Source organism: Gorilla gorilla, chromosome 16, assembly GCF_029281585.2.
Source record: "Gorilla gorilla gorilla isolate KB3781 chromosome 16, NHGRI_mGorGor1-v2.1_pri, whole genome shotgun sequence".
Taxonomy (NCBI): Eukaryota; Metazoa; Chordata; class Mammalia; order Primates; family Hominidae; genus Gorilla; species Gorilla gorilla.
Window position 1 is genome coordinate 31,375,138 of NC_073240.2, and position 13,577 is coordinate 31,388,714.

At 46.7% G+C, this 13,577-nt stretch overlaps 1 protein-coding gene across 1 annotated transcript; it reads right to left on the reverse strand.

Moving 5' to 3' along the window:
- Positions 1-1,633: 1,633 nt before the first annotated feature.
- On the reverse strand, positions 1,634-4,677 carry LOC134756434 (uncharacterized). The gene is made up of 3 exons (XM_063698733.1): positions 4,456-4,677; positions 2,790-3,028; positions 1,634-1,867 (listed from the first exon to the last, which is right to left on the reverse strand). Exons 1-3 carry the CDS (start codon positions 4,628-4,630, stop codon positions 1,634-1,636), a joined length of 648 nt encoding a protein of 215 aa, XP_063554803.1. The 5' UTR covers positions 4,631-4,677.
- Between the last annotated feature and the right edge of the window lie 8,900 nt (positions 4,678-13,577).

The following is a 13,577-nucleotide window of genomic DNA, read 5'->3' on the forward strand; positions in this document are numbered from 1 at the left end:
TTGTATATTCCAGAGGGTAGGGCCGCCCCTGTGTCATACCTAGCTGAGGTTGGAGCTGGCACATGGGGAGGAGGTTGTAATAATTATTTGTGGCTGGGAAACTTATTTATTGCTAGCATAGGACAGAGGAAGTAGGTGGGGATGGGGTCGTGGCTCCCTGGTGATGCGACTCCTGTTTATTTTGCTTTTTATTTTGGAATAAACGGATTTAGCCATACTGCTCGGCCTGGTGTGTTTCCGTTTCCCTCACTGGGTCCTGGAGTTTGTGCCACCAAACAAGGAGTCCCAGAGTGTCTTGAGCATGTCCAGCTAGGCTGTTGGGGACCTTCCAGGCGTGTTACCTGTGTGCTGCCTGGTGGCGCCTGGGGGATTCCAAGGGGACTGCCATGTAGTCTATGGGGCGCAGTCCAGCCCTGACAGCCAACAGGCTCAGAAGCCTGATCTAGCGGTGGCCAGGAAGACAGGTACCAGCACCTAAGGGCACTGATTTCCACCCACCCCAGGCATCTTCCCTTCCGTCCCCTTGCCTCCCTCCCCTATCTGCACCTGGTGGCCTGTTCTCTCTGTCCCTCCAGAGTGCTGGCTGCCCGGCAGGCTCCCTCCGGGCTGAGTTCGTGGCCCTGCCCCCTGGTGGCCAGAGCCGGCTTCACAGGACAAGAGCCAGCTAAGTTCCAGGGGCTTTCCAGGAAAAGTGTCCCTTGGAAAGGGTATGACCTTTTCACCCCTCCAAACAGCACCCTAAAAATGGCTTGGCCTTTCCCCTCCCCTGAGCTCCACAGAGAACACAGCCAGCAGAGGACACACTTCCCCGTCATCCAGAAATGGGTTTGATTCTCAGCCAAGGGACAGCAGGACTGGTAGAGACTGTCAGGCCACACAGCTGCCTGCACAGCACTCCCATGCTTGGTGGGGGGGCGGGAGGGATGGCGGGGGCTGACTCTCCATAGGCCAGGCGTGACAGGGCGACTCACCGGAGGTCTTGCACTTTGGAGGGGCAATGTCAGGGGACAGCTTTCTCTTGTTGGGCCACAAGACTCCAAGAGGACAGCACGGTGACTGATTCCCAGCACTAGAGGCGAGGCCGTTGGCCACATGTAGGTGTAGGGGTGTGTGTGTGTGTGTGTGTGTGTGTGTGTGTGTGTGTGTATGGGTATCTATAGATATTTACAGAACAATGCGAGGGCATACCACAGAGGGGGGCACAAGTTTTCACAACGGTCACACCTGGATGTGTCAGCTCACCACTACAACAGACTAAGTCACAGATGAAGGGGGCTGGCTTTGGGGCTGGGGGAGCCGCTGCCAAGTCACAGAACAGCCGCCCAGGCAGGCTTGGAAAGGCAGGCCTCCGAGAAGAGAAGGGATCTGTTTAGAGGTCGAAGGGGGGCGTGGGGCTCTCAGGATGGGATGGACTTGCCTGACCCGATCGGCTGGCAGTTGGAGAGAAAGCAGAGAGAAGACAGGAGAGAGAAAAGGGAGCAGAGAGCTGGTGAGGCAAGTGCAGAGCACAGGTGTGCCACAGCAGCTGTGGGGAGACCAGAGAGGGGAGGGCGCAGGTGCGGGTGTGGCAAGGTTCCTGGAAAAGAGGGGCTGGAAGGGAAAGGGGAGGAAGATGGAGGGAGGAGCCGGAGCTTCACAGGTAGTGCCTGGGGACTGTGGCGGCCCTCCTCACCCCACACATGCTGGCCTCTTCCATTGCACCCTGGCAGTGTACCCACAGGTCAGACCAACGCTCGGCCCCTTTGGGCTTCCCTCTTCTCTGGTCACCAACCAACTTGTCTTCCAAGTCGTCTTCCAACCTGTCTTCCAACCAACTGGTCCAGGGCCACTTCTCACCTTGGGGAGCCCAATGTAACAGCCACCAGGCCTGACAGAAGGAACATTGCTTGAACAAGGATGATGAAGGTAAATGGGATGGATGGTTGGAGTGATCGCCGGAGCCCCCTCTGGGTGGTCAGGAAGCTCAGGACCCTCTGAAGGGACCTTGGGGGAGGCAGGGTGGGCAGGCAGCCAGATGCCACTGGCTGTAAACTTATAAGTCTAAGAGGGGAGCCTCAGCTTGTTGGAGATTGCAGGTCCCATAGGTGAGGCTGGGTCCTTCCTCCCAGGGAAAGAAGAGGGAGACCATGGCAAGGGATGTGGGTGGGCTTGCTGGGCAGAGCTCAGCTGGGCCAGCAGGCACGGTGCTCCTCTCGGCTGAACAGCAGGGCCAACCTCTAGGAGCAACAAGCCAAGGTGCGTGAGCCTGCTGGCTGGTGGTAGTGCTTCAGTGGGGCCCAGGGACCCTGCCTTCAGTCACATGCTAGTAGCTATGATGGTACCTGGGAGGGAGGGAAGGGGGCTGTGTGCCCCTACCTGACCTGTGAGGTGTGTTTTGGGTTGACCGTGTGTATGGGACTCTCGAGGTTTTATCCTAGATCACCCCTGTTTTGCCGACAGATAGAGGAGGTGGGACCCTTATCACCCCTGCTCTGCAGTGGATTTGGCTCTCAGCACTCCAAGGCATCCAGGCTGGGAGCTGGATGCCCCACCCTGGCAGCATGGCTCAGACAGCACAAAAGGCATGGCATGCCCAGGATGACATTCCTGGGCCTCTGGCCACCTCAGAGTACAGCCCCACACACAACCCCCTCCAAGCTCTCAGCCCTTACACCATAAACCATGAGCTCCCTGACGGCTCCAGAGACCACCCACATCTGCCAGCTTGGGCACGGAGCCTGTTCCAAGAGCCCCCAGTCTCAGCCATGGGGGCTGGGGAGCTTTGGGGCCATGGGGGCCAGCCCTGGTACCTGCATCTGGCAAGGACGCTCTGCACCTGCAGCCAGGAGTTGTCCACGGGCCCCCATGTGCGTGCTGATGGTGGTTGTGTTGATGTCACCGATGATGCTGAGCACCTCCTTCAGCACGTGGTACATGCACAGCATCTCATCTCGCCACTGTGCCTGTTCTGCCGACTCCTCCATCAGCGTGTTCTGGTTCCCATGCAAGTACAGGTTGGACAGCAACTCTGATAATAGAACTCCTTGGTCTGAGAGGGGGCAAAGAGGGAAGGAGGTTGGGACCTGATGCATGTGCTGGCCTGATGCCTGTGCTGGGACAGTGTGCTGGACTTGGAGCCCTGAGTATGGCTTTGCACACGCGGCTTCTACACCGCTTAGACTCAAAGATCTGCCGCCCCACCGCCCTTTTCTCACTCAGATAGGGACACTGAGGTCCAGAGGAAAAGTCATCTGTCCAAGGTCACAGATCTGGGAGGGGACCCAGGACCTATCATGCCACCAGGACACCTGTCTACTCAGTTTTTTAAAAATGTTTTTTGGAGATAGGATCTCGCTCTGTTGCTGGGCTGGAGTACAGTGAGCAAGATCACCACTCACTGTAGCCTCAACCTCTTGGGCTCAAAGTGATCCTCCAATGTCAGCCTGTTGAATAGCTAAGACTATAGGCACGTGCCATCACCAAGCCTAGCTATTTTTAAAATTTTTATGTAGAGACCAGGTCTCACTATGTTGCCCAAGCTAGTCTCGAACTCCTGGGCTCAAGCTATCCTCCTACCTTGGCCTCCCAAAGTGCTGGGATTACAGGCATGGACCACTGTCCCTAGTCCCACGTTATAGTTCTGTGAGACAGCTCTGGTCTGGACTGTGCCTCCCTCCCTGAACCTGGTCCCATAAGGCTGGTCAGCATCTCCCCCAGGCCAACATGGCCACCTGCATCCCCAGTGCCACAGGAGCCCCCTGCCCCTATGAGGTGGTGCATGCACGTTGTTGATCATGACATGCATGACGGTCTTGGGCATGAAACCAACTATGAGGTCCCACACAGTCTTGTTGACAATGGCCATGTAGGAGTCCACAAGGTTTTGGGTGGTTTCCATTTGCCGCTCCAGCTGTGGGTCCATGGAGTGGACTTAAGATTGAGTCTAGACCTAGACTACTGCCGGGCTTTGCAAAACCCAACTGGGGTTGGGTCCTGGGCTGCTCTCTGTGGTTCTGAAGCACCATCTCCCACCAGTGTGGCTGCTCCCCCTTAATCTGCATCTCTGGTGTCTCCTATACAGCCTCTGCTAGAAATGCAAAAGCAGAGAGGGCTTTTATTTTCTATCTTCCAAAATAAATTTCAAAGTATTATTGGCAAACTTGAATAGTGACTTCTGTTTCATAATTTTTCATCGCCTTTTGGTTTCATCTTTAGAAAGTTTTTTAAGTTATGAGAATTTTTCTTTCCCTGAGAAGTTGATGCACATAAATCCCCTTGTTTGCCACATTAATGGCAGACCCTACTTTCCCCTCCCCGATTCCTGCAGGGGCTCTCCAAAAACCCAGCCTGAAATCTAAGCATTAGGAAAGAGCCCAGCCAATCGCATCCCAGTGGTATCCCCACTGGGATATCCCCTTCTTCACCTCTCCCAGACTCTAGCCTTGCCCCACCCTCTCAGCCACCAGGGACACTCACAGGGAATCTTGTTAATCTCATTGAAGAACTTCTCCAGTTTGGCAAACATGTCCTCCTGGCTCTCCCCAGCACTCCCACTCTCGGTGGAGTTGTCCACGGGTCCAATGGGCATCGTGGCGGTGGTGGTGGCAGGAGCCACAATAGGCTCTTGGTTCCTCTTGAAAATGTTCCTCATGGTGGCAGAGGGGACAGATGGGGATGAGAGGGGAAGAGGGCAGGGTGAGCATCCCAGAGGTTGTCTTCACCTCAGAAAGCCATGCCCAAAGGACCAGGAGAAGCTCTTTATCGATCAAAGATATTTTGCATAATATTAACAACTGTAGTAAACCAATAATAATAGACATCATCCAATTAGTACACAGTCAGCCTGGGCAGCATAGCAAGACCCTATCTTTAGAAAAAATTTTTTTTTTAATTAGGCATGGTGGAGCCTGAAGTGACAGAGGATCACTTGAGTCCAGGAGTTTGAGGTTACATGAGCTATGGGTGACTAAGTAAGGTTCTATCTCTTAAAAAAAATAGTAGTACATATATGTGCCAAGCACTATGCAAAGCACTTTCCATGCATTATTCATCTAATCCAAAAAATAACCTAATGGTTTTTATTGTTTCCATTTAACAGATGGGGAAACAGGTTCAGAGAGGTTAGAAAGGTTTTCCAAGGTCACTTAGCTGTAAGTTCTGAAACTGAGGTTTGAACTGGTCTGCCCAACTCCAGAGCTTGTATAGCTAATCACTCTCCTATATCTCATTTAAATCTAACCTCACCACTCTAGGAAGGAGACAAGGTTTTACACTGAGGGCTCCTCTTTCAACCTCTCTCGTTGACTTCCAAGGATTTCTAGATATTACTCTGCCTAGAATCTCTGCCCAGCTCCATGACACTTGAACTCTCCACATCCCTGACTCCAATTCCTCCTCCTGCCCTCCGAGACTCCTCAGCCCTCTGTGGTTTCTTCATGGGCTCCCTCAGTGCCCACTCAGGGTTTGTTTTGACCTCTCCTGTAGGAAGACGGCACCCACATCTCCATCTCTAGCCCTTCCTCCCGGGTCCACTCTGTAGCCGCTACTCCAAGTTCATCTCTAGCCCTGCCCCCACATGCAGCTGCACATTAGCCTGCCTGCATCAAAGATGTGATGTTTATTAATAACATAACCCAGACTTACTGTAGAAAATTTGGGGAGAGAGAGAAATGCCCCCATAATTCTACCCTCCAAAGTCAACTAGCATTAGGGGCATTCTATGCTGGTATTTTTTCTGAGTATGTTTTACATGTTGAGACCATGCTATGCATAGTTTTTTTGAAGATTTTTTACATAAAATTTCATCATAAGCCTCTTCCTTTTTTGTTTTGTATTATTAAATAGCTACGGAATATCGTACTACACGGTAACACCATAATTTGTTTAGCCATTCCACTATTAGACATTTAGGCAGTTTTCAACTTTTCGCTAGTAAAACACTGAGCATATATGTTGGTCTTCATTTAAGGCAATGTTCTTACGAGCTTCCAAACTCTGCCCCCCCATAATTCTGTCCTCTCCACCAAGCTCTTTTTGCTCCTCGGGGCTATGCACTCATTTCTCAACTGAAAGTCCTATGAGGGAAGATCCTGTGTTGGCAACAGCACCCCTCGTGCCAAGCACACAGTGGGCACTCAGGGTATTTGTTGACTGAGGTCCTCTGAGGCAACATAGCAGCATACACCCACAGGTATTCCAGGATGCAGGAATAAACAGCACAACTCCCTGAAGCATCCGTTTTACTGAATGGCAATTTACAGTATTTTTAAATTAAAACAAGCTGGAAATATAGAGTAGGATGCATACAGCACAAGAATTTAAAGAAAAAATGTGAGACTTTTCTTACTGCATGTTAGGGATGTGTTAACTCTCCTCTGGACTCAGGGTTCTTCTGAAGGAACATTTTAGAAGCTCTTAAGTTCTGTCCCTTCCTTTCAAAACCTGCTGAGATCCCCTCCCCAGCCCTGGAGACTGCTCCAGCCTTAAGTACTTCTGGTGACCTGTACATTGATGCAATGTAGGTTCATTCACCAAGCATTTATTAAACTCTTACTACCTGCCATGTTGAAATAGCCTTGACCCCAAAACTGGTCTTGAAGTGAAAAACCAAGGTCCACTGGACTTCACCTCTGGGGACAAAGAGATGGGTCCGGTTTGGCGGGAACTGCAAGTAGCCACACAAGGGGATAAATATGTGTCCAGGGCCTTCCGCCATGTCCATCTCCCCTCACTTCTACAAAACTGTTAAGGGCTCTGTGACCTTTTTTTCAAAAAACAGCTTTATTGAGATGTAATTCATATATAAGTCACTCATTAAAGTATACAGTTCAGTGCATTTTATTGTATCCACAGAATTGTGGAACAATTTGCATAACCTAAGTAGAACATTTTTGCCACCTCAGAAAGAAACCCAGTCCCATTAGCAGTCACTCTTCATTCCCATCCTCTTCCCAGCTCCAGCAACCACTAATCTACTTCCTGACTCTATAGATTTGTCTATCCTAAACATTTCCTATCAATGGAATTATAAAATATGTGGTCTTTGTGACTGGCTTCTTTCATTTAGTATGATGTTTTCAAGGTTCATCCATGTTGTAGCATGTATCAGTATCTCATTCCCTTTTTATTGCCACATAATATTCCATGGTGTAGGTAGAACACTTTTTCTTTTTTTTTTTGAGACAGGGTCTCACTCTGTCGCACAGCTGGAGTGCAGTGGTGCAACCATGGCTTACTACAGCCTCCACCTCCAGGGCTCAAGTGATCATCCCACCGCAGCTTCCTGAGTAGCTGGGACTACAGGTGCATGCCATCACACCAGGCTAATTTTTTAATTTTTTGTAGATATGGGGTCTCCCTATATTGCCCAGGCTGGTCTCAAGCTCCTGGCCTCAAGCAATCCTCCCACTTCAGCCTCCGAAACGTTGGCATTACAGGCATGAGCCACCGCACCTTGCCTAGAACACATTTTATATTTATCCATTCGTCAATTTATAAACATTTGGGTTATTTCCACTTTGGGCTATTTTATAACTAAATATGGCTAATAATATCCCACTTGTGGGATATTATGAATAATGGTGCTATGAACATCCATGTATGTTTTTGCATGGACATACGTTTTCATTTCTCTTGGGTATATACGTAGGTATGGAATTGCTGGGTCATAACTATGTTTGACATTTTAAGGTGCCAGCACCAATTTGTGTTCCCACCAGCCATGTATGAGGGTTCCAAGTTTTCCACATCCCAGACAACACTTCTTATTTTTTTTTAATTATACTTTAAGTTTTCGGGTACATGTGCACAACGTGCAGGTTAGTTACATATGTATACATGTGCCATGTTGGTGTGCTGCACCCATTAACTCATCATTTAACATTAAGTATATCTCCTAATGCTATCCCTCCCCCCTCCCCCCACCCCACAACAGGCCCCAGTGTGTGATGTTCCCTTTCCTGTGTCCATGTGTTCTCATTGTTCAATTCCCACCTATGAGTGAGAACATGTGGTGCTTGGTTTTTTGTCCTTGCAGTAGTTTGCTGAGAATGATGGTTTCCAGCTTCATCCATGTCCATACAAAGAATATGAACTCATCATTTTTTATGGCTGCATAGTATTCCATGGTGTATATGTGCCACATTTTCTTAATCCAGTCTTATCATTGCTGGACATTTGGCTTGGTTCCAAGTCTTTGCTATTGTGAATAGTGCCGCAATAAATATACGTGTGCATGTGTCTTTATAGCAGCATGACTTATAATCCTTTGGGTATATACCCAGTAATGGGATGGCTGGGTCAAATGGTATTTCTAGTTCTAGATCCCTGAGGAATCGCCATACTGACTTCCACAATGGTTGAACTAGTTTACAGTCCCACCAACAGTACAAAAGTGTTCCTATTTCTCCACATCGTCTCCAGCACCTGTTGTTTCCTGACTTTTTAATGATTGCCATTCTAACTGGTGTGAGATGGTATCTCATTGTGGTTTTGATTTGCATTTCTCTGATGGCCGGTGATGATGAGCATTTTTTCATGTGTCTTTTGGCTGCATAAATGTCTTCTTTTGAGAAGTGTCTGTTCATATCCTTTGCCCACTTTTTGATGGGGTTGTTTGTTTTTCTCTTGTAAATTTGTTTGAGTTCATTGTAGATTCTGTATATGAGCCCTTTGTCAGATGAGTAGGTTGCAAAAATTTTTTCCCGTCCTGTAGGTTGCCTGTTCAATCTGATGGTAGTTTGTTTTGCTGTGCAGAAGCTCTTTAGTTTAATTAGATCCCATTTGTCAATTTTGGCTTTTGTTGCCATTGCTTTTGGTGTTTTAGATATGAAGCCCTTGTCCATGCCTATGTCCCGAATGGTATTGCCTAGGCTTTCTTCTAGGGTTTTTATGGTCTTAGGTCTAACATTTAAGTCTTTAATCCATCTTGAATTAATTTTTGTATAAGGTGTAAGGAAGGGATCCAGTTTCAGCTTTCTACATACGGCTAGCCAGTTTTCCCAGCACCATTTATTAAATAGGGAATCATTTCCCCATTTCTTGTTTTTGTCAGGTTTGTCAAAGATCAGATGGTTGTAGACATGTGGCATTATTTCTGAGGGCTCTGTTCTGTTCCAGTGGTCTATATCTCTGTTTTGGTACCAGTACCATGCTGTTTTGGTTACTGTAGCCTTGTAGTATAGTTTGAAGTCAGGTAGCATGATGCCTCCAGCTTTGCTATCTATGACAAACCCACAGCCAATATCATACTGAATGGGCAAAAACCGGAAGCATTCCCTTTGAAAACAGGCACAAGACAGGGATGCCCTCTCTCACCACTCCTATTCAACACAGTGTTGGAAGTTCTGGCCAGGACAATCAGGCAGGAGAAGGAAATAAAGGGTATTCAGTTCAAAAAAGAGGAAGTCAAATTGTCCCTGTTTGCAGATGACATGATTGTATATCCAGAAAACCCCATTGTCTCAGCCCAAAATCTCCTTAAGCTGATAGGCAACCTCAGCAAAGTCTCAGGATACAAAATCAATGTGCAAAAATCACAAGCATTCTTATACACTAATAGCAGACAGACAGAGAACCAAATCATGAGTGAACTCCCATTCACAATTGCTTCAAAGAGAATAAAATACCTAGGAATCCAACTTACACGGGACATGAAGGACCTCTTCAAGGAGAACTACAAACCACTGCTCAATGAAATAAAAGAGGATACAAACAAATGGAAGAACATTCCATGCTCATGGGTAGGAAGAATCAATATCATGAAAATGGCCACACTGCCCAAGGTAATTTATAGATTGAATGCCATCCCCATCAAGCTACCAATGACTTTCTTCACAGAATTGGAAAAAACTACTTTAAAGTTCATAGGGAACCAAAAAAGAGCCCACATCGCCAAGTCAATCCTAAGCCAAAAGGACAACATTTGCTATTATGTCTTTTTGTTTAGAGTGATCCTGGTGGAGGTGAAGTGGCATTTCATTGTAGTTTTGATTTGCATTTCCCTGATGTCTAATGATGTTGCATATCTTTTCATGTGCTTAAGGGCCATTTGTGTGTCTTCCATAGAGAAATACCGATTCAAATCCTTTGGTCATCTTAAAATATTTTGTCTTTTTATTATTGAGTTGTAAGAATTTGTATATATTCTGCATACCAGTTCCTTGTTGAACATATAATTTGCAAATATTTTCTCCCATTCTAGGGTTATATTTTCATTTTGTGTGTGTGGTGTTTTTTTGTTGTTTGTTTTTGAGATGGAGTTTCACTCTTGTTGCCCAGGCTGGAGTGCAATGGCACAATCTCAGTTCACTGCAACCTCTGCCTCCCAGGTTCAAGTGATTCTCCTGCCTCAGCCTCCCAAGTAGCTGGGATTATTATAGGCGCTCACCAACATGCCTGGCTAATTTTTGTATTTTTAGTAGAGACAGGGTTTCACCATGTTGGCCAGCCTGGTCCCAAACTCCTGACCTCAGTTGATCTGGCCTCCTTGGCCTCCCAGAGTGCTGGGATTACAGGCATGAGCCACTGTGCCCGGTCATATTTTCAGCTTTTAATGGTGTCCTTTGAAGCAAAAAAGTTTTCAATTTTGATGATGTCCAATTTAGCTATTTCTTTTGTTGCCATATTTTTCGTGCTATATCCAAGAAACCATCACTAAACCTAAGGGCACTAAGATTTACTCCTTTGTTTTCTTATGGGAGTTGTATAGTTTTCAGTCTCACATTCAAGTCTACAATCCACTTATTTTTTAAGACACGGTCTCACTCTGTCACCCAGGCTGAAGTGCAGTGGCACGATCATGGCTCACTGCAGCCATGGCCTCCTGAGCTCAAGTGATCCTCCAGCCTCAGCCTCCCGAGTAGCTAGACTACAGCCATGTGCCATTACACCTGGCTAATTTTTAATTTTCTTCTAGAAATTAGGTTCCACTATGTTTCTACAATCCACTTTGAGTATGGCATAAGGAAGGCGTTCACATTCATTCGTTTGTATGTGGATATCCATTTGGTATATAACATTTGTTGAAAAGACTATTGTGTCATCCATCCAATTGTCTCATTCCCTTGTAAAATAGCAACTGACCACAAATATGAGGGTTTATTTCTGGACTCTCAATTCTATCTGTATGTCTAACCTCATGGCAATACCACACTGGTTTTATTTTTTATTATTTTTTTAATAGCACCTGCCTACTATTGACCATACTGTCTTGATTACTGTAGCTTTGTAGTAAGTTTTGAAATAAGGCAGAATGGGTCTTCCAACTTTGTTTTTTGTTTGTCTGTCTTCTGAGCCAAGGTCTCACTCTGTCACCCAGGCTGGAGTACATGGCGTGAACATGGCTCACTGCAGCCTTGACCTCCCGGGCTCAATTGATCCTCCAACCTCAGCCTTCTGAGTAGCTAGGACTACAGCCCCATGCCACCACAACTGGCTAATTTTTGTATTTTTGTAGAGAAGGGGTTTCACCAAGCTGCCCAGGCTGGTCTTGAACTCCTGGGCTCATGCAATCCACCCGCCTTGGCCTCCCAAAGTGCTGGTACTACAGGCATGAACCACTGCACCAGGCCTGTTCTTCTTTAATCAGGATGTTTTGGCTATTCTGGGTTCCTTGCATTTCCATATGAATTTTAGGACCAGCTTGTTAATTTCTACAAAATAGCTGGAATTTTGACAGGCATTGTGTTGAATCTGTAGATCAGCTCAGGGATCATATCAACAATGTTGAGTTTTCCACTATCTTCCCACTTATTTAGACCTTTAATTTCCTTCAAGATTGTTTTGTAGTTTTCAACTACAAATCTTGCACTTCTTTTGTTCCTAGGTATCTTACTCTTTTTGATGTCATTATAAGTGGAACTGTTTTCTTAATTTCACTTTCAGATTGTTCATTGCTAGTGTATAGAAATATAATAGATTTTTGTATCTCAGTCTTGTACCCTGCCACATTGCTGAACTCATTGGTTCTTTTTTTTTTTTTTTTTTTTTCAGACAGTGTCTCACTCTATCGCCCAGGCTGGAGAACAGTGGTGCAATCTCAGCTCACTGCAACCTCTGCCTCCTGGGCTCTAGCAATTCTCATGCCTCAGCCTCTCTAGTAGCTGGGATTATAGGCATGTGCCACCATGCAAGGCTAATTTTTGTATTTTTAGTAGAGATGGGGTTCTACCATATTGGCCAGGCTGGTCTTGAACTCCTGACCTCAGGTGATCCGCTTGCCTCCACCTCCTGAAGTGCTGGGATTACAGGTATGAGCCACTGCATTCAGCCTGAAATCATTTGTTCTAATAATTTGTGTGTGTGCGTGTGTGTGTGTTGGTGGATTCCTTAGGATTTTCTATATATAGAATCATGCAAATGAAGACAGTTTTCCATTTTCTTTTTCTTCCCTAATTGCCGTGACTAGAACTTCCAGTCCACTGTTGAACAGAAGTGGTGACAGTGGGAATTCTTGTCTTTTTCCTGATCTTTGGGGGAAAATCTTTCAATCTTTCTTCATGTAATATAATGTTAGCTGTGGGCTTTTTGTAGATGCCATTTATCAGGTTGAGCCTAGCTCCTCCATTCTACCCTTGCCCCTGGATTAGCAGTCCTCCTCCCCTTTCTGCAGACAGCTCCCCACAGCCGGTCCACGGTCCCTACAGCACCCCACCCTCTCACTCTCCACTGCAGGGCGGGCAGGAGGCAGCACGGGCTGCGGGAAGAGGCTGAATGTAGTCCCAAGAATGCCAACCACTTGTCATTTGACTCCAAACAAATCCCTCTGTGAAACTTGATTTCTTCAATATACAATTGTGGAAAATAATACCCACTTTTCAGAACTGCTGCGAAAAATTTAAAAATAAATTTGGTTGTGTCTGGCACATAGAGGGCATTCAATAAATGTGGGTTGGATGTGAATCTGAGAAGTGTTCACTGAACCTTATCTGAGGCACCTGGAAGTGGCCCTGGCACCGTAGAGGGACCCAAGGTTCATGGTGGATGCGGGCTTTCTCTCCAAGACTGACCATCCAGAAATGGTCCTGTAGCAAAGTAAAGCTGCTTGGAGTGAAATAAACCAGCCAGGAATGAAGATGTTTAATGCTCCAGAGGTTCAGGGAACCTGCAGTCCAGGAATGAAGGGGGAGAACTGCATCTCAGGAGTGTTGGAGTCCAAGACAAGGAGATTAGACTTCCCTCTATACCCAGCAGGAACCACTGAAGGGTGCTGAGCAGTTATAAGTGGGGTTTGTGAAGTTAGCTCCATGGGGAGTGGAGCAGGGAGGCTGGTTCCATAGACCAGAAATGGTAAAGACCTGCACTAGGGTGGGAAGGTAAGGAATGGAGTAGAGAGAACAGATGTGAGAGACACATTCATTCATTCATTCATTCATTCATTCTTTCACTCACTCAAGTATTTACTGAGCTCATATCCTGCTTCCCTCATGGAATTTACCATGCACTTCACATAAGTGCATATAAAATTGTAATTATGAGAAGTGCAAGAAAGGAGAGCCATCTGGTGGTGGTGAGCATTTATAATGGGGCATACCTGAACTAATCTGGGAAAGCAAAAGTGCTTTCTTGAAAAATTGATGATTGAACTGAGACCCGAAGGG